Source organism: Trichoderma camerunense, assembly GCF_050948025.1.
Source record: "Trichoderma camerunense strain CBS 138272 chromosome Unknown V8C40scaffold_7, whole genome shotgun sequence".
Taxonomy (NCBI): Eukaryota; Fungi; Ascomycota; class Sordariomycetes; order Hypocreales; family Hypocreaceae; genus Trichoderma; species Trichoderma camerunense.
Genome location: NW_028145363.1, coordinates 1,720,487 through 1,743,809, shown reverse-complemented (window position 1 = coordinate 1,743,809; position 23,323 = coordinate 1,720,487). Strand labels below are relative to the sequence as shown.

At 44.4% G+C, this 23,323-nt stretch overlaps 10 protein-coding genes across 10 annotated transcripts; 5 read left to right on the top strand and 5 right to left on the bottom strand.

Annotated features, from left to right (window-relative positions):
- Positions 1-520: 520 nt before the first annotated feature.
- V8C40DRAFT_274509 (putative monocarboxylate permease) lies at positions 521-1,816 on the top strand (the record flags this gene model as incomplete). Its single annotated transcript, XM_083220613.1, has 1 exon — positions 521-1,816. One exon carries the CDS (start codon positions 521-523, stop codon positions 1,814-1,816), a length of 1,296 nt encoding a protein of 431 aa, XP_083074538.1.
- Positions 1,817-2,607: 791 nt separating this feature from the next.
- On the top strand, positions 2,608-3,524 carry V8C40DRAFT_286922 (NAD(P)-binding protein; the record flags this gene model as incomplete). The annotated part of the gene is made up of 4 exons (XM_083222605.1): positions 2,608-2,679; positions 2,738-3,199; positions 3,252-3,394; positions 3,449-3,524. The coding sequence occupies 4 exons, from the start codon at positions 2,608-2,610 to the stop codon at positions 3,522-3,524; spliced, it is 753 nt and encodes a 250-aa protein (XP_083074537.1).
- Positions 3,525-4,330: 806 nt separating this feature from the next.
- Positions 4,331-5,559, bottom strand: V8C40DRAFT_265205 (zinc-dependent alcohol dehydrogenase family protein; the record flags this gene model as incomplete). The annotated part of the gene is made up of 4 exons (XM_083219630.1): positions 4,331-4,375; positions 4,433-4,876; positions 4,933-5,325; positions 5,395-5,559. 4 exons carry the CDS (start codon positions 5,557-5,559, stop codon positions 4,331-4,333), a joined length of 1,047 nt encoding a protein of 348 aa, XP_083074536.1.
- A 1,390-nt stretch (positions 5,560-6,949) lies between these two features.
- V8C40DRAFT_286920 (heme peroxidase) lies at positions 6,950-8,953 on the bottom strand (the record flags this gene model as incomplete). Its single annotated transcript, XM_083222604.1, has 4 exons — positions 8,208-8,953; positions 7,733-8,027; positions 7,289-7,654; positions 6,950-7,222 (listed from the first exon to the last, which is right to left on the bottom strand). Exons 1-4 carry the CDS (start codon positions 8,909-8,911, stop codon positions 6,950-6,952), a joined length of 1,638 nt encoding a protein of 545 aa, XP_083074535.1. The 5' UTR covers positions 8,912-8,953.
- Positions 8,954-9,734: 781 nt separating this feature from the next.
- Positions 9,735-11,448, bottom strand: V8C40DRAFT_243400 (uncharacterized protein). Its single transcript, XM_083215422.1, has one exon. The coding sequence runs from the start codon at positions 11,321-11,323 to the stop codon at positions 9,914-9,916; it is 1,410 nt and encodes a 469-aa protein (XP_083074534.1). The 5' UTR covers positions 11,324-11,448; the 3' UTR covers positions 9,735-9,913.
- A 3-nt stretch (positions 11,449-11,451) lies between these two features.
- On the top strand, positions 11,452-13,825 carry V8C40DRAFT_286916 (amidase signature domain-containing protein). The gene is made up of 5 exons (XM_083222603.1): positions 11,452-12,190; positions 12,250-13,107; positions 13,165-13,212; positions 13,267-13,555; positions 13,627-13,825. Exons 1-5 carry the CDS (start codon positions 11,915-11,917, stop codon positions 13,746-13,748), a joined length of 1,593 nt encoding a protein of 530 aa, XP_083074533.1. The 5' UTR covers positions 11,452-11,914; the 3' UTR covers positions 13,749-13,825.
- A 641-nt stretch (positions 13,826-14,466) lies between these two features.
- Positions 14,467-16,809, top strand: V8C40DRAFT_243397 (uncharacterized protein). Its single transcript, XM_083215421.1, has 3 exons — positions 14,467-15,431; positions 15,490-15,913; positions 15,984-16,809. Exons 1-3 carry the CDS (start codon positions 14,492-14,494, stop codon positions 16,594-16,596), a joined length of 1,977 nt encoding a protein of 658 aa, XP_083074532.1. The 5' UTR covers positions 14,467-14,491; the 3' UTR covers positions 16,597-16,809.
- Positions 16,810-16,825: 16 nt separating this feature from the next.
- Positions 16,826-17,512, bottom strand: V8C40DRAFT_243396 (GNAT family N-acetyltransferase). Its single transcript, XM_083215420.1, has one exon. The coding sequence runs from the start codon at positions 17,470-17,472 to the stop codon at positions 16,906-16,908; it is 567 nt and encodes a 188-aa protein (XP_083074531.1). The 5' UTR covers positions 17,473-17,512; the 3' UTR covers positions 16,826-16,905.
- Positions 17,513-18,297: 785 nt separating this feature from the next.
- On the top strand, positions 18,298-19,411 carry V8C40DRAFT_243394 (kinase-like domain-containing protein). Its single transcript, XM_083215419.1, has one exon. The coding sequence runs from the start codon at positions 18,483-18,485 to the stop codon at positions 19,275-19,277; it is 795 nt and encodes a 264-aa protein (XP_083074530.1). The 5' UTR covers positions 18,298-18,482; the 3' UTR covers positions 19,278-19,411.
- Positions 19,412-21,263: 1,852 nt separating this feature from the next.
- V8C40DRAFT_286908 (major facilitator superfamily domain-containing protein) lies at positions 21,264-23,223 on the bottom strand (the record flags this gene model as incomplete). The annotated part of the gene is made up of 6 exons (XM_083222602.1): positions 21,264-21,872; positions 21,935-22,196; positions 22,257-22,363; positions 22,423-22,476; positions 22,941-22,998; positions 23,051-23,223. 6 exons carry the CDS (start codon positions 23,221-23,223, stop codon positions 21,264-21,266), a joined length of 1,263 nt encoding a protein of 420 aa, XP_083074529.1.
- Between the last annotated feature and the right edge of the window lie 100 nt (positions 23,224-23,323).

The window sequence follows — 23,323 nt, the reverse complement described above, 5'->3', positions numbered from 1 at the left end:
GTCTTGATGATACTCCAATCTGAGAAAGTTTCTCACATAGAAGTAATTGGTGATGATAAAGACTAAGACGATAAAATAAAAACGCGATGATTGATTACGGATAGCTTGAATGAGATGTTCTATTTTACCATAAAGTCTACCTACATTCGTGGACCTCATCTTCTTCGCCGTTGCTGTATTGTCTGACACAAGGATTTACTTTCCACGTAGCATCGAAACATAAACTGAAGGTCAATCAATTAGCACATAATACATGCAATAAGACGCTTTAGATGTTAAGGTGAACTGAATACGGATGATTCATGTGCATTAAGGGCCCGCTATTTACGGACATCACTGCTTTCGAGAGAGGGGAGTCAGACTTTATATGTAGCTATTGACCACTCTTGAGGACAAAAGAAATCTCTCTCAAAAACAAAACAGGGAAAATAACATCACTCTGGATATCCATCACATCTCAATCATGTCTCATTCATCCGACTCAGGACATCTTCCTAACAGCCCCCTCGCAAAAGATGAGATGGACTTGTGTCTTGACACAAGTATTAGTCGATATGCGGTCGAGGACTCAACTGAAAGCCGACAAGAAACTCCTACTGAAAAGTCTATCCCGCCTCCAGACATCGGCATCATGCCATGGATCCAGGTTGCTGGGGCGTTCTGTCTCATGTTCACCTCATGGGGAACTGTGGTATCTTACGGTACTTTTCAACAATATTACACAAGTGGTGGTGGCATTGTTGACGAAGCATCATCATCAACAATTGCTTGGATTGGTAGCCTACAGGCCTTTCTTCTCATGTTTGGCGCCGCGCTCACCGGGACGCTCTATGACGCCGGATACTTCCGGATCATGATGTATTGTGGTTCCTTCATGATGGTTTTTGGCCTCATGATGACCTCTCTGGCCAATAAATACTGGCAGTTTATTCTTGCTCAGTCTTTATGCACTGGCAGTGGGATGGGTCTTGTTGCCCTTGGAGCTCTTGCGACGCCAGGTACGTGGTTCGTTAAGCGCCGAGGCCTCGCCATCGGTCTAGGCAGTACTGGTGCATCGATAGGTGGCATTATTTTTCCAATTGCCTTACGCCATCTCATCCCGATGATTGGGTTTGGCTGGGCCGTTCGCGTCATGGGATTCATCGTATTATTTATGCTCATGTTGCCGCTTTCCATCTCCAAACAACGTCTACCCGCCAACAAGCGCCGTATTCTTATAGACTTCAAGTCGCTCGGTCAAATCGAATTTGGCCTCTATTGCCTAAGCATTTTTCTCGCTTTCCTTGGATTCTTCACCTTCTATACTTTCATCGAATCGTGGGCTATTGCCACTCAGCTCAATACAGATGGTGTAGCACCATACTATATCCTCACTATTACCAATGCATCGAGCAGCTTTGGACGAATCCTGCCAAATTACACGGCTGACAAGATCGGGCCTCTCAACATTCAGGTTCCTGCGACTCTCATTGCCGGCGTGTTGGTCTTTACTTGGATACCTGCCCAATCAATGGGCTCCGTTATGGCTATCGCAATACTATATGGGTTTTTTTCAGGATCCCTTGTCTCTGTACCTCCAACTGCTATTGCTAGTATGACAGCTAATATGAATGAGCTCGGTGGCCGAATAGGTATGTGCTTTCTTGCAATGGCCTTCGGGTCGCTTATCGGAAGCCCTGTTACAGGGGCTATTGTACAATCTGTTGGGTATGATAGCGCTAGGATTTATGCTGGCATTATGTTGCTAGCTGGCGCAACAACGATGGCGATAGCAAGATTTGTTAAGACGGGTTTTAGGCTTCGCGTTAAAGCATAAACAACGGTTCTAACCATATATATCCAATGAACTTAATTGATGGAATAGAGCGAGAATGAAATAATATGAATACCGTGACTTGGAGCACTTTTTTTACATGTTGCGTATAAGAATAGCTATACAGGTTCACATGAATGCTCAGAATGTAGTAGATTGTGATAGCTTACAGGGACTGAAGTCAGAATACAGCAACACCTCAGTTGGCATACCGTAGTAATTGCCAGCTTCATTGGTCTCGATGGAATTACGTGGTGGCATTTTCCGCGCTATCATCGTATAAATTATCTATATACCGCCATCTCGTGAGCTTTCCATTTTCAGTAAATTGCGTATTTCCTTTTACAGCATTTGCTGAAAGCATTCAGCGCCCGACAGTGTCTTAGTAAGGCCATTTGAAAGCAAAATCCTCAGCGATGGGGCACAAGTCGCGAGCAGGAAGCTAGGAATTAGGCGGCTAACTTTCCCACATTGAGCAAGGCGACGTCATTTACGTATTGGCTCTAACCTTACGTAGCGAAATGATATCCCTTGAATCTGCTACTTGCCGCAGTGCATCACAACTAATCAAATTATAAATTCAATATTCCATTATCATTGCATTTGTAAACTAGGAACATACTTGATAACTTGGAGTCTGCAATAGACATTCGTAGAACGTTTAGGAACATGAGAGTTGTCTTAAATAGCGAGCGGGCGTCCAGAATTATTTTCTGAAACACCAAGTTACAATCAAAGTCGACAACGAGACACAAAGTTACTTAAACATTATTGCAATATCCATACGAAACGAAATGTCTTCTCCAAAGTCAATTCTATTAATTGGTGGCTCTCGTGGTATTGGGCTGGGTATTGTAAAGCAGGCCGCAAGTTCAGCCATTCAACTGGAAAATCTCTTTCAAGACTAGCTAACAATGTCGATAGTTATCTGTTTTCCCCGAAGCAACTATCTTTGCGACTGCAAGAGATCCAAGCAAAGCAAATGAGCTTCAAGACGTTGTTAATGCAAGCAATGGTCGCGTTCAAGTTATTGCGGCTGATGCCAATGACTCAAACTCGCTTCATTTAGCTGCCGAAGAGATTGGTCGATTAACTGACTCTTTGGATATTGTGATATACAATTCCGGTATCCTAAATGGTTTTGGAAACCTCATGGAAGTGGGGATTCAGCCATTGATCGAAAACATCACGACAAATGTCTATGGAGCATACTATACTGCAACTGAGTTTGTACCTCTTTTGTTAAAATCCAAGTATGAAAAGAAGACTCTGGTTCTGCTTTCATCTTCATTTGCATCTATGCAATTGAGCGACGAAACCTCAGCGGTCCACGAATCACTGTTCGGGAGTGGCTATGATGCGACAGCAATGTATAATATTTCGAAGGTGGGTACACCCAAAACGACAGCGAGAGATAGATTGGCTAATGAAAATGTAGACCGCCCTAAACCGCCTGGGAAAAGAGCTTGACATTGTGCTTGGCCGACAGGGCTTACCGGTTGTCCTTATTCACCCAGGATTGGTAAAGACAGATATGAATCCATATGGAGATATTGACATCTCTGAGAGTGTCTCAGGCGTGTAAGTTACTCAGGATTGTTTGATATCACATATCAGTGCTAATCTTTTACTTAGTGTCAATGTTATACAGTCATTTAAGGCGGGAAAGAAGAATTTTTATGACTGGAGTGGCAATGAGCTGCCGTGGTAGCTTATAGTTGGTATTACGATAATAGACTGCGAATAACAAGCAAGATGTAATATTAATAGATAGCTGTCGGATATTCTATTCAAAATTTCTCACATAATGCATAACTGGGAGGGAAAAGCGTCTGCACAGAATGTAACAATCGAGATCTATCAGTTTGCAACTATGCTCATTTACCCGCGAGCCGATGTTGAGTGGGGTTTAAGACACTGCGGTTTAGTTCACTTTCCTGTTCAAAGAATCTCTGTTTGTTTTAAATTAGAGTGGTTGCAATAATTGAGGTAAGGAAAGGGACATTCATAGGCCAAAGTCTGCGAACGCAACAGAAAATTTGTACCCAGGTTAGGAAGGATAATAAGACACTGGATCACAGCTTCAGTGCACACACCAAATGCGACAAAATACAAAATAACAGGGAAATACTTTTAAGATATAAAACAACTATCCATTATTGGTACATTTGGATTTCACTTTACCGTTCGTATACGTTGGAGATTTAATTGTTTATCTTTATGCTAGATACTGTGACGATGGTATGTTGTATGTGTTCGCAGACTTTGGACCCATAGCTGTATCTTTAGCGATGTGCTCTAGTGAGGTGTTTCAGTTACTTCAGATCCCTGAAGAGAGCAACCTATGGCCTACTCTTCATGCCTGAAATGCACCAAGTTCGGATTGAGTTGGACACAATTGAGTTTTAATAGTCAATATTCTGGATTATTATACAATCTAAAAGTCAAATGGAAGATAACTTGTATAACTTCTGATGCACTGCCGACCTGATCCAACCACATACGCGAGGGTTTCTCTCAAGGAATCTCAATTACTACCTTGCCAGTATGCTTTCGAGCTTCCTAAATATTTTATTAGTATCATCGCATCATAATTAGTCCGCCATACAGAGTACTTACCATGTATTCAAGGCCTTCCCGCAGCTCCTCCAACTTGAACACTCTCTTGTCCAAAACTGGCTGAATCTTGTTGGCGTCTATTGCTGCCATCATTTCATCCATCTGATCCCTAGAACCAATATGAATGCCACGGAAGGTGCAGGTGTTCAACAGCGCATCGAGAATGCTGGCATTTTTAGTCTCCACACCCGTCAAGATTCCAATTACCGTGACGATGCCTTCGGGCTTGATCGCCTTCACGCTATGAGGCAGCGTTTCTTGGCCCCCGACGTCAAGGATATGGTCAAATCCTTCTTCATTCGGGGTGAAATTCCGTGCCGTGAGTCCCCAGTCTTTATCTTCCGAATAATTGATAATATGGTCAACACCAAGGCGTTGAAGTAGCTCGTATTTGCTAGTAGACGACGTTGTAGCGACAACTTTAGCCCCTCCAGCTTTTGCAAACTGGTATTCATGTTAGATGGACCATTGATCAATGATATGGAGCAATGCATAGTTACCTGAATGGCGAAGAGGCTGACACCACCGGTTCCTTGAACTAGAACCCAATCGCCTGGTTTAACTGCCTTTAATCCATAAAGGGCATTCCACGCCGTTAATCCGCAATCCGAGAGAGAGGCACCTTCAAGATACGACAGATTAGAAGCAAGGCGTACTAGCCAATTCTCTTCATATACTCCGTATTGCTGCCAGGTGCCGTCGAAAGAGCCGCCGATACTTCCGTTGCGCATTATAGCCCTGGTCATAGGTCCAGATTGGTGCCCCGGGTTGAAGAGCGTGGTAACTCTATCACCCTTCTTCCACTTGGTAACCTTAGGTCCCACTTCGATGACTTCCCCAGCCCCATCAGAACCGCCAACAACGGGAAGATGAAGATGAAAGATATAAGTGCCCTAACACATGAGTAAGTAAAGGAACAATCTACTTCGGGCATCCAGTGGAAAATATCTAAATGAACTCACCTTTGGAATCATATGATCACGATAATTCAGTGATGCTGCATGTAACTTGACCAGAACACCATAGTCTCCAACTGTTGGAATAGGCCCATCGGTAAAGTTTAGCTCATCATAGCCTTTCTCTTGTCCCATAATAACCCATTTTTTCTGTGTCGAAGGAAGAGCCATCTTGACAATGTGCAAGTGTGAATTAGCGCAATGTATCTTGAAGAAGAAATTTCAGACGTAATTAATGAATATGAGGATTTTCTTTCGTTGTTGAGCGTCAATGAATTCGAAAGTGAGAGTTCTTGATGATTATTATAGCCGCTTGCAGAGGCGAAATCGACATCATTTATGATTCCTCAGCACTGACAAACCCAGCCAGATTATCGGGTTCTACGCTGTTGTAAATTATTAATCTAGCGACTTTTGTAATTTGCAGACATACAGAGTGGTTTACATATGTTGCATGACGTCGTAGAGGAGCTTGCCAAGTAAGCAAAATACGATGTTCTAGGTTGGCGAAGTGGCTGCCGAGTAATCCGCCAACATCACAATACAGATACGAGCAGAATGAACACCAAAAAGGGTATTATTGTCCTCAAAACAAGCTCTTTCACTCATCGGATCTAACAAGGTTTATAATGTTAATCTTTATTATCTGATCAAGGCTAGACTGGGGCAATCGTGGCTCATGTACAGCAGGGATAGTTCAGTAACGGTCGCCTCTTCGCAGAAGCAGGATGAGAAGAAAATGGGAATAGTATGAGAAAGACATTTACAATCATCATCAATCTTCTCATTTAGCCAGCTGAAAATCTTGCTGTGGGATTCTTTGCTATGCCACGTACAAACCCGGAGCAAGTAGTTACATAACCAAGCAGCTTCCTAACCATATACGGCGCTTCCTATTATGAGAATATTGCCTAGAACAGCAAACACCTCCGCGCGACCCCACACCACAGCCCTCGATCCCTTGTGCACTGTACATGTGACGTTATGCCGCATGAGCTACCTCATACGCCGCATTCACCTTCTATCGTACTATTTCTAATCTTGGTTAACAGGATTATAATCTTTTGGTCCTTCAATTTATGTTCAACGTGTGTAGGATATATATCATCGCCATGGAAAGATGTAGGATCAATGATGATGTCAAGGTGTAACTTTGCACCATCTGGAGATACGACACGTGCTAGGTGGCTCATACCAAAACATCATACAAGGTGCTAATCACCGTTACGGCGGACTCTTACTGGGGGGGTTGAGCTATATCTAGCTTTGGAACGAACACAAGTGCGTTTATTCCCCTATGTGGAAGCTTGGTGAGAGCATCAACCGTCTGGATAATTCGTACTCGTCCTTTAGTCAATTCAAAGTGGTCTGTATCTAAACTGTCACTCTGCTTTTTCTTGTCGCAAAACATTCTAGCTGTCATGTACGCCGAATATAATTTGGATTCGTTGAAGCATATTGAACACAATTTATTAACACATTATGAACAGGAACTGTATAGTAAACCATTGTTATGAACTTGCTCTGAATTCTTTATTGACATGGATATCAGAATAGGTATCTAGATAAATTCAACATCGTCCCAGGAGTTGAAAACACTAGAAACTGCCACCGTCGCTCCCTGGGCAACAAGATCAAAGGGGTGTGAAGAGACTGCCGTCAATGGACCACTGCTCTGCCATATGCCTCTGTAGAGTGTAAAATTGGTTCCAGAAATTTTGCTCAAAGGCTCCATATGAACTATTTCCTGAGTCCACGGGCTAATTGGAGCGCTTTTATTTGAGGGTTGCGGAACAATGAGTGAAACGTTTGTGTACATCTCCGCATTTAGAACCTTACGGTTGTGAAGTGGTCAGTTGTGTGAAAAAGAACTACCGCATGAATCATGGATTGTACTTACTGCTGCGGTCAAGTTGAGTTGTAGCTGGTCACTACCGTTGATAGTTATACTGCTCTGACTTGAAAGGCTAAACATTGGCAGAATAGCATCAGATACAGGAAATCCGCCGCCGCCATTGTTATAAACCGTAGCCTTTCCAGTTGAGCCGTCGATAATTTCGACAGTAAAAGACGATACGCCCTGGTTAGCGGGAATTGTTGAGCTGAATCTGAAATAGGTGTAGCTTGGACCACAATTAGGATAGCCGCAGCCTGCAGTGAGCCCTTGTGATGTCGTTCCAGTGGCCACAGGCAATGCTTCACCGGATCGCGAGGCTAAATGGATAAGAACTTGTGTTCCATTTGAACCAATTAGGTCATCAACAATCTTTAGTAGGTTCAAATTGCTCTCAATTAGCCATTCAAGACCTCTAAGTTCTGCGGCGGGTGGAAGGGTAGCACTTACTCGTATAAATCCAGATATTGAGAGGGTTTGATCATCGTTAACTGTAATAGACAACTTTCGAGGCTTTATCTTAAGAGGCTTAATAACATCTGTCAGTTTAACATCTCTTGGCACCGTATTAATCATGCGCTCAAACATAGTAGTGCACGTGTTTAGGAAAAAGTCATTGGATGACGCCATCTGTGAAATCATATCACCGCTATCTGCGTTGAAAATACGAAAGTCCGATCGTGTTGTTTCATTTTGTCCAAAGGCAAGTGGGTTTTGGGAAACATTGGCGACGAACTCTTTGGCACTGTAGTAAACTAGATGTTAGTTTGGTGGAGCAAAGACTTTATGGCAGGGCGACGCGAGAGCAAAACTAACACAAGGTTGTCAAAGTTGTCCGTCGTTGTGTCAAAAGTAACGGTATTATCATTCGTTGCCTAAAGAGTGTTTTTCAAGTTAGTCAACTGAGTCGTGATGATTCACCAACCCGCCGTCGGTGAGAGACGGATAATTACGAACATCATTCGTTGGCACAGGATTAGGGACAATTTCTGGAAAGTCCACACCATGCACACCTCCAACACTATGCCCACAAGCAACGAGAGCGATCATTTCGGATGTATCAAATCCCTGTTTCGCAAAACTCAAAGTATGTGTAGGTAGGTCTTGCTGAGGCTCCGGAACACCAGATGGACCTGGGCCAGCTGCGTCCACGCGACCACCTCTAAATGGAACAATAACCTTTCCATTTGAACACGCGCCAATTGCCATCACAGCGCCTATGGCAAATAAATCAGCCATAGACGCTCGAGTATTATGGCTGCCCTGAAAAATGCTAAGTGTTTCCCGAAATGCATCTCCAACGTTCTCAGAACGATCCATCTCGAAAACAATTGAAGCGTCAAGGCCACCGGTTCCAGCAGACACATCTGCGGTTGCCATGTCGTGATAGGCGTTTCTAATCCATTCAGCACCAAAGCTACGCCCTATACCAAGCGCACGCTCAGCTGGCCCACTGCATCCGTCCACAAAAGAAACAGTGCTGCCGGGACCGTCAAAGGGGTTTTCTTGTTCGAATACTTCTCTCTCAAGCTCATCGATCTGCGCATTCGGCCAAATGTAATCAGCCTTGGTGGGAAGCCAGAATTGCGAGCTTAAAACAGCATACGCAACCGCTCGAGTCCAGGCCATGATTCTTTGATCTAGGGATCCTTATAGTAACCAATAAGTAAGAGTAAACAAGTATGGACACGAGGGATATTGGAGATTCATCCAGAGTGGTTTATTTGATGTAATATATAAGAAAGAGTTGAATGTCTACTCAAAGCATCCTTTAACATCAAGGGGGTATTGCTGTGTGGGATGATTACTTCTCAACTGCGCTTGTAGCGGTCAAGCGTGGCAGTGAATGTCGGAAATGGACCTTCCTATCGGAGTTCCGCCATCTACAAACGAACCGCATGCCGCCATAAAGACCGTTGATAATTCAGAGGCTCAAGTTGCAGTTGCAGCAGGTGATCGCATAAGAGAAATTGCGTGAGACGCCATTGGTCAGTTTGAAGTCTGTTATAACCCTAAATTTATCCATTGTGACAAATTAATCCTTAAGCAAAACCAATTCGGCTGGGACGCGTATGTGAATTTTTTTTTGGCGCATCAGAAAACGCGTAACCCTGGGGCTCATTAAGCTTACAAGAATGCATACATCCCTGATGTGGTTCGTATTAAGCTTACAGGAACGCGTAGACCCTGGCCAGAGAATCGTGAGGCCGCGTGTGCGCACCGTGTAACGTCTCCAAATACCTTGGTGCAAGTAGAATTAAAAAAAAACATTCGCCGCTAAGAACATCACTTGTGATGAAGAATCTCAACTTGCAGAATAATTACGAAATGCTGATTTAGAGGAATATGTAGTGGTATCCCACCCCCTCGTAAAGAACTTTAGTACAAAGCGACAGGTTAATTGTTGTGATGCTTGAGTAACAAAGTAACATTATTAAGAGACTAATATTAACCTTGTTTGAATATTAAATGTAGCTTTGAAACAATGAAACTATCCAAGAATTACACACTTTTGATTCTCTGTTGTATTAAATCGGTCTATGCTGAACATCCTAGGGTAGAGTTACAGTCCCACAAATCTGATACCTTCATCGCGACACGCCATACTACCGAGAGTTGTGATCACGATATTTAGAACTCGAAAGATTGCAGAATTGGGCAAGGTTTAGAGACTGATTGAAACCAATAATAGGTTATCTTGTTGTCTCTCTCTAGCCAAATCCGAGAAAGAAATCGCCTTGCGGCTCGTTGAACCGTTGGGGTAAATTTGTCGACATACTTGTCCACGTTGTCAAGCGCCTTGAGTCGTGAGCCAAAATCCTGAATTTCAATTGCCGCGACAATATATGGCATTGTTACACAGCGAGTGGTTTGTTTGGTAGCCCAGTCCGCAAGTTCAAATTCTTTCATAATCTCGTTTGACCAGATATTCGCCTGACAATCTTGCTGGCCAAACGGGTATTGTAGCCGATGAATGATTAGCAACGCCGCTAGTCGATATACTCTTGCTTGCGCTAGAAGATTAACAATGTCTACTGTTTTGACCTGATAGATTATATCTCCCAGGGGTGGCGGTTGCCAGGTTTCCACGGCAAATCGTACTTCATCAAGTTTTCTGTAAAGGTAAACGAGAGATGCTGTTTCAGTATTATCAACCATTGAATGGCTGATGACGCATAAGTCATAATAGCAAGGTAGCAAGGACAAACAAATTCCAAGATGGCGGTCTATACTTCCGATTTGTCGTGGTGGAAATCTCTGTGCAGGCTTTCGGCAATGAACCAAGCAATCCATAGTTTCCATAAGTATAAGGAAGCTGTGTTGCGATGCTAGGTCTTGGTCCCATGATATAGCGACATTTGTAAATGCCGTTGTGGCATTCAGGCAGTATTGACAAATTTCAGCAGCGCCGATCCCTATCAAGGAATACACTGCTAGAACTAAAACTTTCCCGAGGGTAAGGCATAATATTGCCTCTTGCACATTGGTAATATTCAACGATCGTAACGTTTCGATAGCAGATGACGCGTAGCGATGGCTAGCATCTATGTATGTATCTGCCGCCACACTTGTCTGAGAAAACTTCAGCCCACTTGCATAAGATAGAAGCGCGTCTTTGAGGAACGGCATGGCTGCGGGAAGAAGAGCAACAAGCGATCCATGCTCGGTAGGTTCAAAACTAGGGCTCACGAGGTGGTGCCCGAAATTCTTGGGCTCACTTAAGAGGAACCGCAACAGTTGTATTTCCCTGGAGTCGACGCTGATTCCGTTATGAAACCATGAATCAATGTCCATTTGATGCTTCTTATTTGTGCCATATATGCTTGACTCGGATGACGCGGTAGCCTTGACGGAATTATTCCAATTGTTTGGCCTGCGACCAGCCGGCCGTAAAGGGCGAACAATGGAGCAAACAAGCCTTAATCGGTCACATCTTGCGCAGGCAAGGCCAATAGCCGAGCGGGCGCAGCGCTCTTTTAGCTCATAACATCGATCACATGCCGTTCTTGAGTTTTGGCCTTTGCGTTTAAATGTCGCCATATATTCGGTCTATTTCAGTGTGGCTGCGAGATGGAATGTTCGCCGAATCTTATGATGGGTAGTAAAAGACAAAAACTGATTGATGAGATCTTAGGTTCTCGGCAACGATTCTACCAAGACTCGGCGACCCGCAAGCAAGGAAAACTGTTGGGGCTCATTTGCTGCTGACTGTTAAAATTAACCGCCGGAAGGTTGACCGGAAGGTTATGACAAGGTATGACTGAAATTGGGGACGTTGCGGGGCGCCTTGGATTCCATTGGTCGTTTATAAGATCTGGCGAATTGCGCTGCCTAGTTCAACATTTCTGCTTGGATGGGCATCGTCAGCATCCGCAACAATGAGTAGGATTGGCGTGGGCATCGTGGGACCGGAGCCGGAACCGGAGAATTTATTAACGGTCACTGTCAATATCATTCAGATCCTCTGAATTGGTAAATATGGCCAGTTGATTAGAAGATTGTGGGATCGCAAATTCAGTATGGCAAATAGATTGACAGATGTATATATATATGCACATGAATGCGCCTTTCATGAGAAGAAAAGAGTATCATTCAATCATCTCACATTAGAGAATATCACTTGACGATAAAATGACTCAAGGAGACTACAGGGCTATTGCCCATGACAAAAGGCTACAGAGGAGTCAAAAGATTCCTATCGCCTGGAGACTCGACGATGACAAGCGTCAAGAGTCCATTAATCCTTTGGATGTATCAATTACTTGCGGTATTTTAAACGATACCGAGATTGATATCACATCCAAATACGACGCAACAAGCCTGCTAATGGGCATCAAAATCGGTACATGGTCTGTTGAGCAAGTCACGATAGCGTTTTGCAAGCGGGCAGCTATCGCTCACCAGATGGTAAATTCCATTAAGTTTGGTCTCATCTAGTCCCACCACTGACTGGAGTATGTGAAAAGGTAAATTGTTTGACAGAAATCTTTTTCGACGAGGCAATCGAGCGCGCTCGCCAACTTGATAAACAGCGACAAGAATCCATAGACGGCAAGACACTGCCTCCACTGTTCGGCTTGCCTATCTCAATCAAAGATACTTTCCAAATTCAAGGCCATGATACATCAACTGGTTTAGCTTGCTACGTCAATGCACCGGCAAAAGAACATAGTGCTATCGCCGCTATGTTGCTTGACCTAGGTGCTGTCCTCTATTGCAAGACAAATGTTCCGCAGACTGTCATGACTGGAGACAGTGATAACAATGTGTTTGGCAGGACCCTCAACCCTAGAAATACTTCAATGACTGCGGGTGGTAGCACAGGTGGTGAGGGTGCCCTGCTTGCTCTAAGAGGAAGCGTCCTCGGCGTTGGTACTGATATCGGCGGAAGCATACGTGTGCCATCTATTTGTAACGGAATTTATGGAATGAAACCGAGTTCGGGCGTAATTCCTCATGGTGGTACGCGGGAGCTTACAGTACCGGGCACGGATGGAGTGCGATCGAGTGTTGGGCCAATGGCAACCACATTCCAGGACTGCGCTCTCTTACTAAAGACCATAATGCAGGCTGACACCTGGAAATACGATAGCAATGTCATCTCATTGCCATGGAGAGATCTGAAAACCAGCAAGAGACTACGAATTGGTGTGATCGAAGATGATGGTTTCTATACACCAGTGCCCCCCGTGAGGAGGGGCTTGAAGAAGGCAGTGGACAAGCTTCAACAAAGCAACGCCGTGGAAATTGTTCCCTTGACTCTACCGAAGGGCGATGGTTGGTATGATGACTTGCTTTCTTATTATACTTTAATGGGCAATGAGGTACGTCGCTTACAGCTCTTCCATTCTCAACTGAATACTAAAATTGGGTGTCAAAAGTACTACCTTGAACAGCTTAACCGAACAGGAGAGCCATTGGTGCCGTCGGTCAAAGCACTTGGCCTCTTGTCGGGGGAGAAAACATCCCTCTTGTCAGGATAGAAAACAACGCTTCAAGGATTTTTCGACTTAAATGTACGTCGGGCAGAAGTCGCTGATACCTATCGTCGTTTCTTTCGCGATAACAATCTGGATGCTATTCTGATGCCCCCAGCGCCTCATACTGCGCTACCTTTGGATACTTGGACCACCGTCACTTCCACAGGCTTGTGGAACTACCTGAACTACCCGGCCGTAGTGGTTCCTGTAGATGCTGTGACGGACTCAGATTCCATTGACGACGCCAGTAACGCGAAATACGGCCTTCGGGATGCCGAACTTTACAAGCTCTGTAAGTGAATACTCTCAAGCTGTAATCTGTAATGAAGGACTAAAGCTGATATTCTAATTTTACCCTTTTAGATACTGGACCCGAATTTTACAAAGGGCTCCCAATCGCTGTTCAGGTGGTCGGCTACCGGCACCAAGACGAGGCGCTAGCTGCCACAGCAGGGATATTGGATTCAATCATCAACGGCGAATAATTATAAAAGCCATGTCCAAAGATCCGAGAGTGCATTGAAGCAGGTCATTAACTTTAAAATATATTACAAATTCCTCCACTGCCAAAATAGTTCCTATGAATGTGATAATTTTCGACGTGTCAACAAAATGACAAGATGCGTTACAGCCGGTCATGGCAACGGGGGATGAAGCTGCTGCCATCGCTAGAATAGGCGTTGGCATTGGGAAATCTTGAGGGCTGGCATACACGGACATTACGTACAATTTTTAAGACGAGTTGCTGCGTCCCTATGAAGCGTAACATAGGTAGCTATAACATGAAACTCGGCGACTTGCGGTTGTGCACTCAACTTCATGTTATTCAGCTGTTGCTCGACGTACCTAAATGTAGAGTCAGCGTGGATGTTTCAGAGGGTCCAAAAATACGAAAATGTTCACTACGGGAATGAACGATGCACAATAAAACGACCCATTTCAAATTCTAAAAAGAAACGAATTGGATGGAATATAGAAAGGATTAAACAGAATATTTGGCAACAAAACAGTAAAATTGCCATCGGTGGTGGCCTTGATGTTCTCTTCAAGATTGTCTGTCTCTATTACATTCCTAGGTTGACAATTACTGCTGTAAGCTCTTGGTGCATGCTGTATCTCAGCGTGATATAGCGGGCATCACGTGTTAATTCGCTATGGATTTGTAACGACGAAACCACTCGTTGTCAATCACCTTCAACTATCCAACTCTTCTACCACTCAGCTATCAATGGATCCAGATAGACCTGTCGCGGTTATACCCCGAACAAAAAATGGTCGCTTAGTTGCGTGTGAACCATGCCAGCGCCGGAAATATGCCTGCGATCGCGCCTTTCCAACATGTCAGCGGTGCCAGCGAAGTCGGACGAAGACGCCTTGTAGATATCTCAACCAAACTTCGCAGAATCGCCAAACGTCGATCATCCATTCTGGCAACTCAACCACAATCTTTCCCCGCTTGGCGCAAAATGGTTCTACGTTCGCTAAAGATCCATTACATGCATTAAATTTACAGCTCACCGCCGAATCAACCCAATCCGAGTTGAGTTTTATTATCTGCGATGTCGACACCCGCCTCAACAATACCAAGACTGTTCCTGAACGCCAGACTATTAGTAGCCAGCATTGTGGGCGTGCTTCTTCGGGGCCAAGAGCCAAAGACTTGCAAGTGGCTTTGGATGTTTTGGCTAGCCTGCCAAGTCCTGACGCCGAACACATACTTGCTAAGCCTCATATTAATCCGTTTAATGGATGGATTCCATTATCCACGACAAGATTGCTGGTCGAGTTAAGAAATGCTTTTTCTTATGCATTTTTGCAAGAGAGGAATAAGGAACATCTCGAGGCCGTCGCATTGGCCATTTTCTCAAATACAACACAAAACTTCCCGGACAGCCAGTGGGATCGACCAGAAGAGTGGTATGCTAGCTTTTCTGGCCCAAATACCAGATGGGAATTGATTGGGATGCTCTTCAGCAGCTGGGCATTGAGCGCACTGCAAAACAAAGAAGATATCGATGGATATAGACCAAGAGTCCTTGCTCTCAAGTTCTTTGGTATTATGGAGAGTTGTATCACATTCTGTCAAGATATCAAAGCCCATAACGTGCTATTCCTGCATCTCTTATACCGCACAAGCATTGTTTCATCAATTTTACATGGACCAAATGGTAAAATTCCTCCGTAATGTTGAAAGCTAATCTAGTAGTGCTGATCGATTGCCTTCAGATCCCAGCTTTTGGCCACTTCACTCGGAGACCGTCTCATTAGCTTGTTCCATGGGATTGAACACTATTTCCGATACATCAATACAAGATCCTCGCATTTTGAAGCAATCTGAACGCCGCCTCTTCACGGCCATCTATATCTTAGATAAGACTGCTGCTACTCTTTCTGGCAAACTGCCCCTGCTAGTATCGGACCATTGCTCTACGGCATTGCCGCTGGATATCTGCAATACCATTCTCTTACGCTGGAGGCCCGGCAAAGGCGTAAACCTTAGCTCATTGGGCGTCAATGATGAGGGATGGAATGTTGATGGCAAAATTTATTCCACAACAACGCTTCGAGCCAGAGGATTGATCGCCCATATCCGAGAACAAATTTTACATCTTGCCTTGAACAGACAGGCCAGAGATTCACTAGACTTGATGTAAGAATGTTTCAGTAACATAGTTCTTTTGGGTTTCTCTTTTGATGCTAAACATGAAATCGAAATATAGTACTCTAAGATCACAGCAACTCCATATTTTCAACAGTCTACCTCGCAGTCTACGGTTAGCCGACGTCGATGTAAAAGTTAACCTTCTTGAACCTCATGTGCTATATACGAAGCTTTTTATCCGGTTGGAACACCTTCAAAATCTCTTTCTTATCGAAAAAATACTACAAAAAGCTCAGCCCGGCCCGAACCCGGATGGTCTAATTCAGGCTAGCCTGGATATTGTATCAGTCACAGTTACGTTCTGGACTCGAAACGATACTCTGTTAGGCATGCAAGGTGACCATGAGTGGTTCATCATAGGATATGCACTACCAGCTGCTGTTGTTTTGTGTAGATGCCTTCTTCAGACAGATTCGCATGGGTGTTTTACACCTTCAATCTCTAGCATCATTCAGCAACTAAGTTTGCTCGGAGCCTTCTTAGAATGGCTGCTAGCCAAGGTACCATGTACTGATCACTGCTACAGGACCAAAGATGTTATTTCACAAGTGTTGGACCAAGTTCTTAATCCCCATTCTAATATGCTTGGTCGTTCCGCTACAGATTCAACAGTGGAAAAAGTTTGTCTTGACGAATTGACGGATATAGACACTTTAGCCTGGCTTGTATAACATGTTATATCACTTTGCCAGCAGGGACTCATTTCTGTAATTACTAATATGATGGATGAATATCGTGTGTATGGCAATTTTTGTCCTGACGAATGAGCAGACCAGACAATTGAGCATAGTTCGTGGCGAACAGAAGCAGTATCGATAACTGAGTCTCGCCATGCAATAACTTCTTAATATCACCAATATATAGCAATTAGCACATAATTACGCATAGTAAAATTTGAATGCGATGTCTCTGTCCAATGTGTCTTCTCACCATGCAGGTTTTCACTCTCGCTCTACCAGACTAGCCACATTGACTCTCTATCATACAGACTGATCCCATTCATTCCATTCGTTCCTAGTCAATCCAAGGAGCACAGTGTTACTAATCCGGCCATTTTTGAACACAGACATGCGTTTAATCCCTTCTTGCTGATACCCAGCCTTTTCCAAAACTTTGATGCTCCCTTTGTTCTCCTCAACCACGGTGGCTTCTAGTTTTAGGAGGGTTGGAACTTGCCCAAAAATCCAACCACTTAGTGCTGTGATAACTTCCGTCATTATACCCTGGCCCCAGTATTTGGGCGACAGCCAGTAACCAATAACCTTAGTCCGAGATTCCACGCCGGTGAGATGATCAAATCCACAGGCACCAATAACAACGTCGCTATCGATAGTGCATATGGCGAAATGAAGACTACCTTCTTCGTTGGCGATTTTAATCCATCCCAATGCCCTTTCTAGAGTATAAGGACTTGGAAAGGATGCCGACATATATTCAGAAACCAGGGGTGTATCCCCGCCTTCAACAATGGCTGCGGCATCCGATGTGCGATAGCGTCGAATAATGCTCTTGCTTAATTTAAGAATTATTTCAGATGACTCGGCCATTTTATCTGCTAACAGAAGGGCGTGCAATAGTGCTCAAAAGGGAAAACGATGAAAAAAAAGAGAACAGGTCTTTTTTATTCTATGAGTATGGCTTGTACTGTGTCATCCTTTTGTAGCACAGTGTACAGTATGGGAGTATTCTTCAATTCGCTCCATATTTGCAAAATGGCTCTTTGCTGGTGATTTTCAGCTGTCGCAGTGCTGATGATAGCCTAGACCCATTTCGACTCCGACTCCGACTCCGACTTCGACTCCGACTCCGGCTATCAATTACATTTCATCTCAGTACGCTGTGAATATTACAATGAGCCCTTGTCATATGAACAAAACATTGATCCATTATCTATTGGGTCTTTAGGCAATCGCTCCTGTATTATTCCAGAATATTCGCTGCTATTCCCTCTGGTGTAAGTGCTAGACCTCTCGAGGCTCTGAGACCAGCAGCTTCACAAGAAATTACTGTTAATGTCATGAATAAAGCTTTTGCCACTTATTCGTATCTCTGGTACATGATTACAATGATCATGGGTAGTGCGACGGTCGAGTAGCATAGCTACATACTAAGATATATGTTGCACCTGAGAAGTGTTGTGTCTTAAATGTTGGCGGTCCTACGGAACACGGATTTGTCACCTTACCATTTGCAAAGTACAAGTATATTAAAACAAATGAGGATCGCCACGATAAGTGCACATAAGATATTCGAATCGAGTAGCAGTGCCTCTAATTGGCTACAATTAGCCCCCCAGACGATGAAGCTCGTCATCAAAGCGACTGACGCAGCCAACAACATGTAACCAACGTGCCTTACCTGCCATTAAATTTGCCACGTCATCTGATTTAGGCAGCTCTGCCATTGCTCGTGTAGCTCGAGGCGGAAAACAAACATCCCTATCAATTCCAGCCTCGTAGTGCGGCTGCCATCTCCGTGAGCGTAACACGCCATTTCTGTCGACAACTACTTGTGCTCCTGTATCTTTGCGCATTTTTTTATCGCTCGCTAATTGAAAATGATCGAGATTACTACACCGACGGATCTTTGTTCTAGATGCGAGTGGATTGTTGAGTCTAACGGAGAAGAAATCCCTTGGACATCTTTCGCTATAGTCGACTCTGATGACAATGCCTATTATGGTGTCAAAGAAAGAATGCGGGTAAATGAGCTCACCGTGGAGATTGTCAAAGATACCCTTCAACCTGTACCAGACGAAGAGATATATCCGGTTTTCCCCATGACCGGCCTGACCGCAGCACCAGACGACTATTCCGGCCGATATGTCAAGCGCACGGCATGGGCAGACTATGAAGACGTCAAGGGAACATCATTTCTTGCTCAGCTTATGCTTCAGGAAGCATATACAATGGAGCTTCTTGCACAGAGGCCCCATCCGAACATTGTGAGCTACTATGGCTGCCACGTTAAGAGAGACAGAATCATCGGACTCATCCTAGAAGCCTTTCCACTCAAGCACGATCTAGGATTTGCTGCTCAACGGCCGGAGCTATTCAAGGGTTTGGTGGACAAGAACCGTATCATATCCGGGCTACGGGCGGCGGTTGATCATCTGCACTCGATTGGATTGGCGCATAACGATATAAATCCAGCAAATATAATGTTGGGTGAAGAGGGAGAACCGAAGCTCATCGACTTCGGCTCCTGTCAGCCTGTTGGTCATCACCTCATGTCTTGCGGGACCCCTGGTTGGTACAAGGACGCGTTTCACCTGTCAAACACCACTCACGATGACTATGGTCTTGAGCTTCTGGGGCCATGGCTGGAAAAGTTGTTTGCTGAGGAGAAATAAGGACGGATATGTATCTGGTATGCTAGATGAACAGTGACGATATATGTTATAAATGTCTTCAGGTGAACAGCCTCGATGGATAGACAGCACTCATAATTTAATACTTACGCTCTATCTATCTCGTTCCTATAATGGATAATTCGTGGATGGAGCTATGCTTGCCGATATTAGGTACACCGTGTTCGACTGCCGATTTGATCTTGCCACGTTGTGCACATTACAATTATCGAACTAGAAACGCGTCATACATTATGTCCTCTGAGATCAATCATCTCGTGGGCATGACCCGTTTCGCTCTTCTTGAAGGCCGCAGTTACATCATTGAAGTTAAACTCGGAGTCGATGAACGGCCGTCGACGAGTTACCAACCTTCACGCACTGTCCCTCATTCATACCAAGAAGACTATCTTTGCGCTATCGGAATTGCCTAGATTTTTATCCACGACGTTAATGAGCGTGCTATCTTTGCTGTGGCTGAATTGGTCGGGAGTCAGAGTGAAAATGCCTAGGCTTGCTCTTGGGATCTCCTAGGGGAGCGTGGCGTATTTCTCGATCTATCCGAAGAACTTTAATCTATCCGAATAGCTTGATGCGTACTACGGTATCTTATTTTGTAAAGTTGGGCCCATTGCCGGATTGCCACCGTGTGTTGGGAAGATGGTGATGCGCAATGACGGGCGGCCTTAATTTACTTCAGGCCTGCTGGAGGGCTACTGATTACGCCCCGACTCGCATTTGGAACGATACATCTATATATCGCGTGTAGATGTCTAGATTGTATATCGAGCGACGGTTCTTCTGTAAAGTTACTTCGAAATTCAGTCTAGTATATATGCATGGTAATAAACCATCATCATGACATAGCGCTTGTGGGCTTGTCAGGAAGCCTAAGCCACCGAATGAGACCAAGACCACATCTGACCAACGTATATATAGTCCGCAGCCATTCGATAAGTGTTATGCTTCACGTTTACTCCAAAGTCATTCAATAATAAACTGCCACTTGAGCTACATTCGACTCCCTTTTTGATAGCTAAGAAGATGGGTGAGAGCAAGATCGTGCCGGATCCTCCCAAGTACGACAGAAGGTATGATACCAGACACAGAGAAACCATCAAATTCAGGCAATGAGAAGAATGTTCTTTGGGCCACATCAGCCTTCAAAAATCAGCACATAACTAACACATACTGTCAGTCGACCACTCCCAACCGTGGAGCTTATATACCAGAACAAGCTACCAAGCTGTCCCGGGAAATCTAGCGTCGGCCTCCGGGTCACTTACCCTCCCAACGGGTCCACACCTCCTCACCGTCATGGAGGAGCTTCCGTATCTGCATTTGTGATTAAAGGGACGGTGCTCAGTAAGATGAACGACGGGTCAACCGAGGTGTTTCAGGAAGGGGAGAGTTGGTTCGAGGCCCCAGGCTGCCATCACAAAGTCAGCGACAACCATAGCCTGACGGATTCTACTACTCTCTTTGCAACGTTAGTTGTCGATACTGAGGTTGTAGAGAAGGGGGGCGTTGCTGCATTGGTGGAATACGACGAAGAGTACAGAAATATCTCACATTATTTATAGTCTTAGGTATCATTGCTTTAGAACTATGGGAATATACGCCGGTGTTTATTACCAGTTATGGACTATGCACTAAACGGCACAAATTTTGCATTTTGACTGTATACTGTAAACTTTAATACGTAGAACTGGCGATGCACTTGGAAGAGAAATTCGCTTGCAGAGACTTTTAGTCTTCTTGAACGTATACTTTGACTACAAGGCGCATTTCACGAGAGGTATATACGCCGAGAGATGGCTACTAGTTATGGAGATACGAGCTGGGATACACGGTAACAGTCAAATTTAGTTAAAAATGTAGAAGTTTTGACTACTTATTTTGTAAGAGGAGAGAGGCTAAGGGTCTTCCACATCTTTGTTTCATACCCAATGTCTAATACCAGATTTTGCCATACCTAGGGCCTTTCATTCACGTATGTGCCGTAAATTTGCTACGCTTCCGCAACTTGTCGCCGTAAATGAATAAGTACCAAAAGCCAATGACGCCAAAAATGCTCAACCCTCCAAGCAAGCTGCAGCCTTTGCCTACACCAAGATTGACGTAGAGAGGGCGTCCGAACAGTATTGCTGCGCTCGCAAATGCGCTTCGTAACGCATCATTTGCGGCAAATAAGCTAGCAGAATACTGTGTATAGCTGCATGGCAAGTGAATAAAAATACCAAGTCCGACCACGAACGAACAGCCGCAGTATATGGCAATACCGAGTGTGGGAATTTTCCAAGGAATTGATTCGCGCGCCGCCCAGCCGAAAAGGAACATTCCAATGGGGACTCCAAATACTCCAACTAGGCCTGGGCGAAGGAACGACTCCTGCACATCAAAAGTCCCGAGTTTATCGAAGCGCTTTTGAGCGAAGAATCGGTACCAGGTGCAATACCATACTGTGCCAATGATGCAGGCAATGAGCACGCAGAGGAACACTGCAGATGTTTCCCCCAGGTTCATGCCATAGATCTTGGGATAAACTAGAGGGAAAACTTCAAAGAAAGAGTAGTAAATACCGTACGTCAGTGCGGTCTAGCATAATCACGAGTCAGTGTAACTGAAGCATTGCGGGATCAAGGACGGGTTCCACTGACATAAAGGTTGACAAATGCAATCGCGGGATCTTTGACTGTTATTTCGAAAGGCTTTACTAGTGCCAACTGGATTATTTGACTGCGGCTTAGTTTCTGGGAGGCCGAATGTTCCGAGATATATCTAGGATCCCCAGTTTCTTTTCTCAGCCGTTGTGCTTTATAATAGAGCAACGTTGGTGCAGCAGTTTCCGGAAGAAAGACAAATAAAAGAATAAAGACAATAGCTGTTAGCCAGACCATTTCCCACATTGCCCATCGCCATCTGTTAATTGTCAGAGACTGTTGCAAGCAGTATTATTATCGGAGTATGGCTGGAGCTTACGTCTTTGCAGTAACGGCAAAGCCTGACAACAAGGGGCCAAGCGCAGGGCCAGCGTACATGGCTCCGGACCAAGCGGCGAGGGGATACGGCATTCGAGTTACGGGAAACTATATTGACATGATCAGTAAATGTTTAAAAGGCTCATGTATCAATTGTAGGTATGTACCATGTCGCTTAGTGAGGCGGCTCCGGTAGCTAGGCACGGGCTACCGAAAAAGCCCTGTAAGAAACGAATGACAAGAAATCCAGCAAAATTGTGTACAGTTGCGGATGCAACAAGAAAAACTAGATATATGGCGAATGTAATGATATATATCGGATTTCGACCGATGAGTGGTATTTCGCTAAGAGGAGAAAAAACAAGAGGCCCTAGGCCATCTAATAAAGGAGAGTCAGTTGTGCGGTAAGTGTCATGGTGATCATCGACTTACACCCAAGAACATAAAGTGCCAGTCCAAGGGAGGCAAACGTCTCGGAAACGTTAAACTCCTTCATCACTTGTCTGTTTGTTCAATTAAGACCTTACTCATCGTCAGGGATACAAGGTAACGTACGCCTCGCTCGGGACATAGATGGAAGAACCACAATAAACAGTGAACGTGTAAATGCTTCTCCCCAACCTGATTAGAATATGGGCAAATGGCATTTAAGGGCCAGCATACCTCACCATATTAAAGAACTAACAAAGATCTTCCATGGAAGGGGCCAATTCTGAGGATTTTCGGGGTCGTTATCTGTGGCCCTAGAAACTACGTCAACAATTAGATGCAGAGGAATGTTTGCACAACGCTTACCAGCTGACTGCAATACGCCCTTGAATGTCTTTCTTTGTGTGTGAAGTCTTCTCTACCTCTTCGTTACTCTCTGAGAGGTTGGTCTTTGGACGCTTTGAATGGGCAAGAACAGACCCCCGTGAAATAAACCTCGCAACGGCGCCGAGGGCTGTGTTTCGAATCAGTGCAGTCATGTTGAAACAAGAGTTATGGGCTTTGTCAATTTGATCTTAATAATTCTATAAACCAGATATATATATATATATATTCATTCTCCAAGAGTTGATACTCGTG

Excerpts from the sequence above, each read along its gene's own strand:
- V8C40DRAFT_243400 (XM_083215422.1), bottom strand. The coding sequence starts at position 11,323 with ATGGCGACATTTAAACGCAAAGGCCAAAACTCAAGAACGGCATGTGAT.
- V8C40DRAFT_286916 (XM_083222603.1), top strand. The coding sequence starts at position 11,915 with ATGACTCAAGGAGACTACAGGGCTATTGCCCATGACAAAAGGCTACAG. Across the intron at positions 12,191-12,249 it reads CAGCTATCGCTCACCAGATG|GTAAATTGTTTGACAGAAAT; the intron begins GTAAATTCCATT and ends GTATGTGAAAAG. Across the intron at positions 13,108-13,164 it reads ATACTTTAATGGGCAATGAG|TACTACCTTGAACAGCTTAA; the intron begins GTACGTCGCTTA and ends GGGTGTCAAAAG.
- V8C40DRAFT_243397 (XM_083215421.1), top strand. The coding sequence starts at position 14,492 with ATGGATCCAGATAGACCTGTCGCGGTTATACCCCGAACAAAAAATGGT. Across the intron at positions 15,432-15,489 it reads AATTTTACATGGACCAAATG|ATCCCAGCTTTTGGCCACTT; the intron begins GTAAAATTCCTC and ends GATTGCCTTCAG. Across the intron at positions 15,914-15,983 it reads AGAGATTCACTAGACTTGAT|TACTCTAAGATCACAGCAAC; the intron begins GTAAGAATGTTT and ends ATCGAAATATAG.
- V8C40DRAFT_243396 (XM_083215420.1), bottom strand. The coding sequence starts at position 17,472 with ATGGCCGAGTCATCTGAAATAATTCTTAAATTAAGCAAGAGCATTATT.
- V8C40DRAFT_243394 (XM_083215419.1), top strand. The coding sequence starts at position 18,483 with ATGATCGAGATTACTACACCGACGGATCTTTGTTCTAGATGCGAGTGG.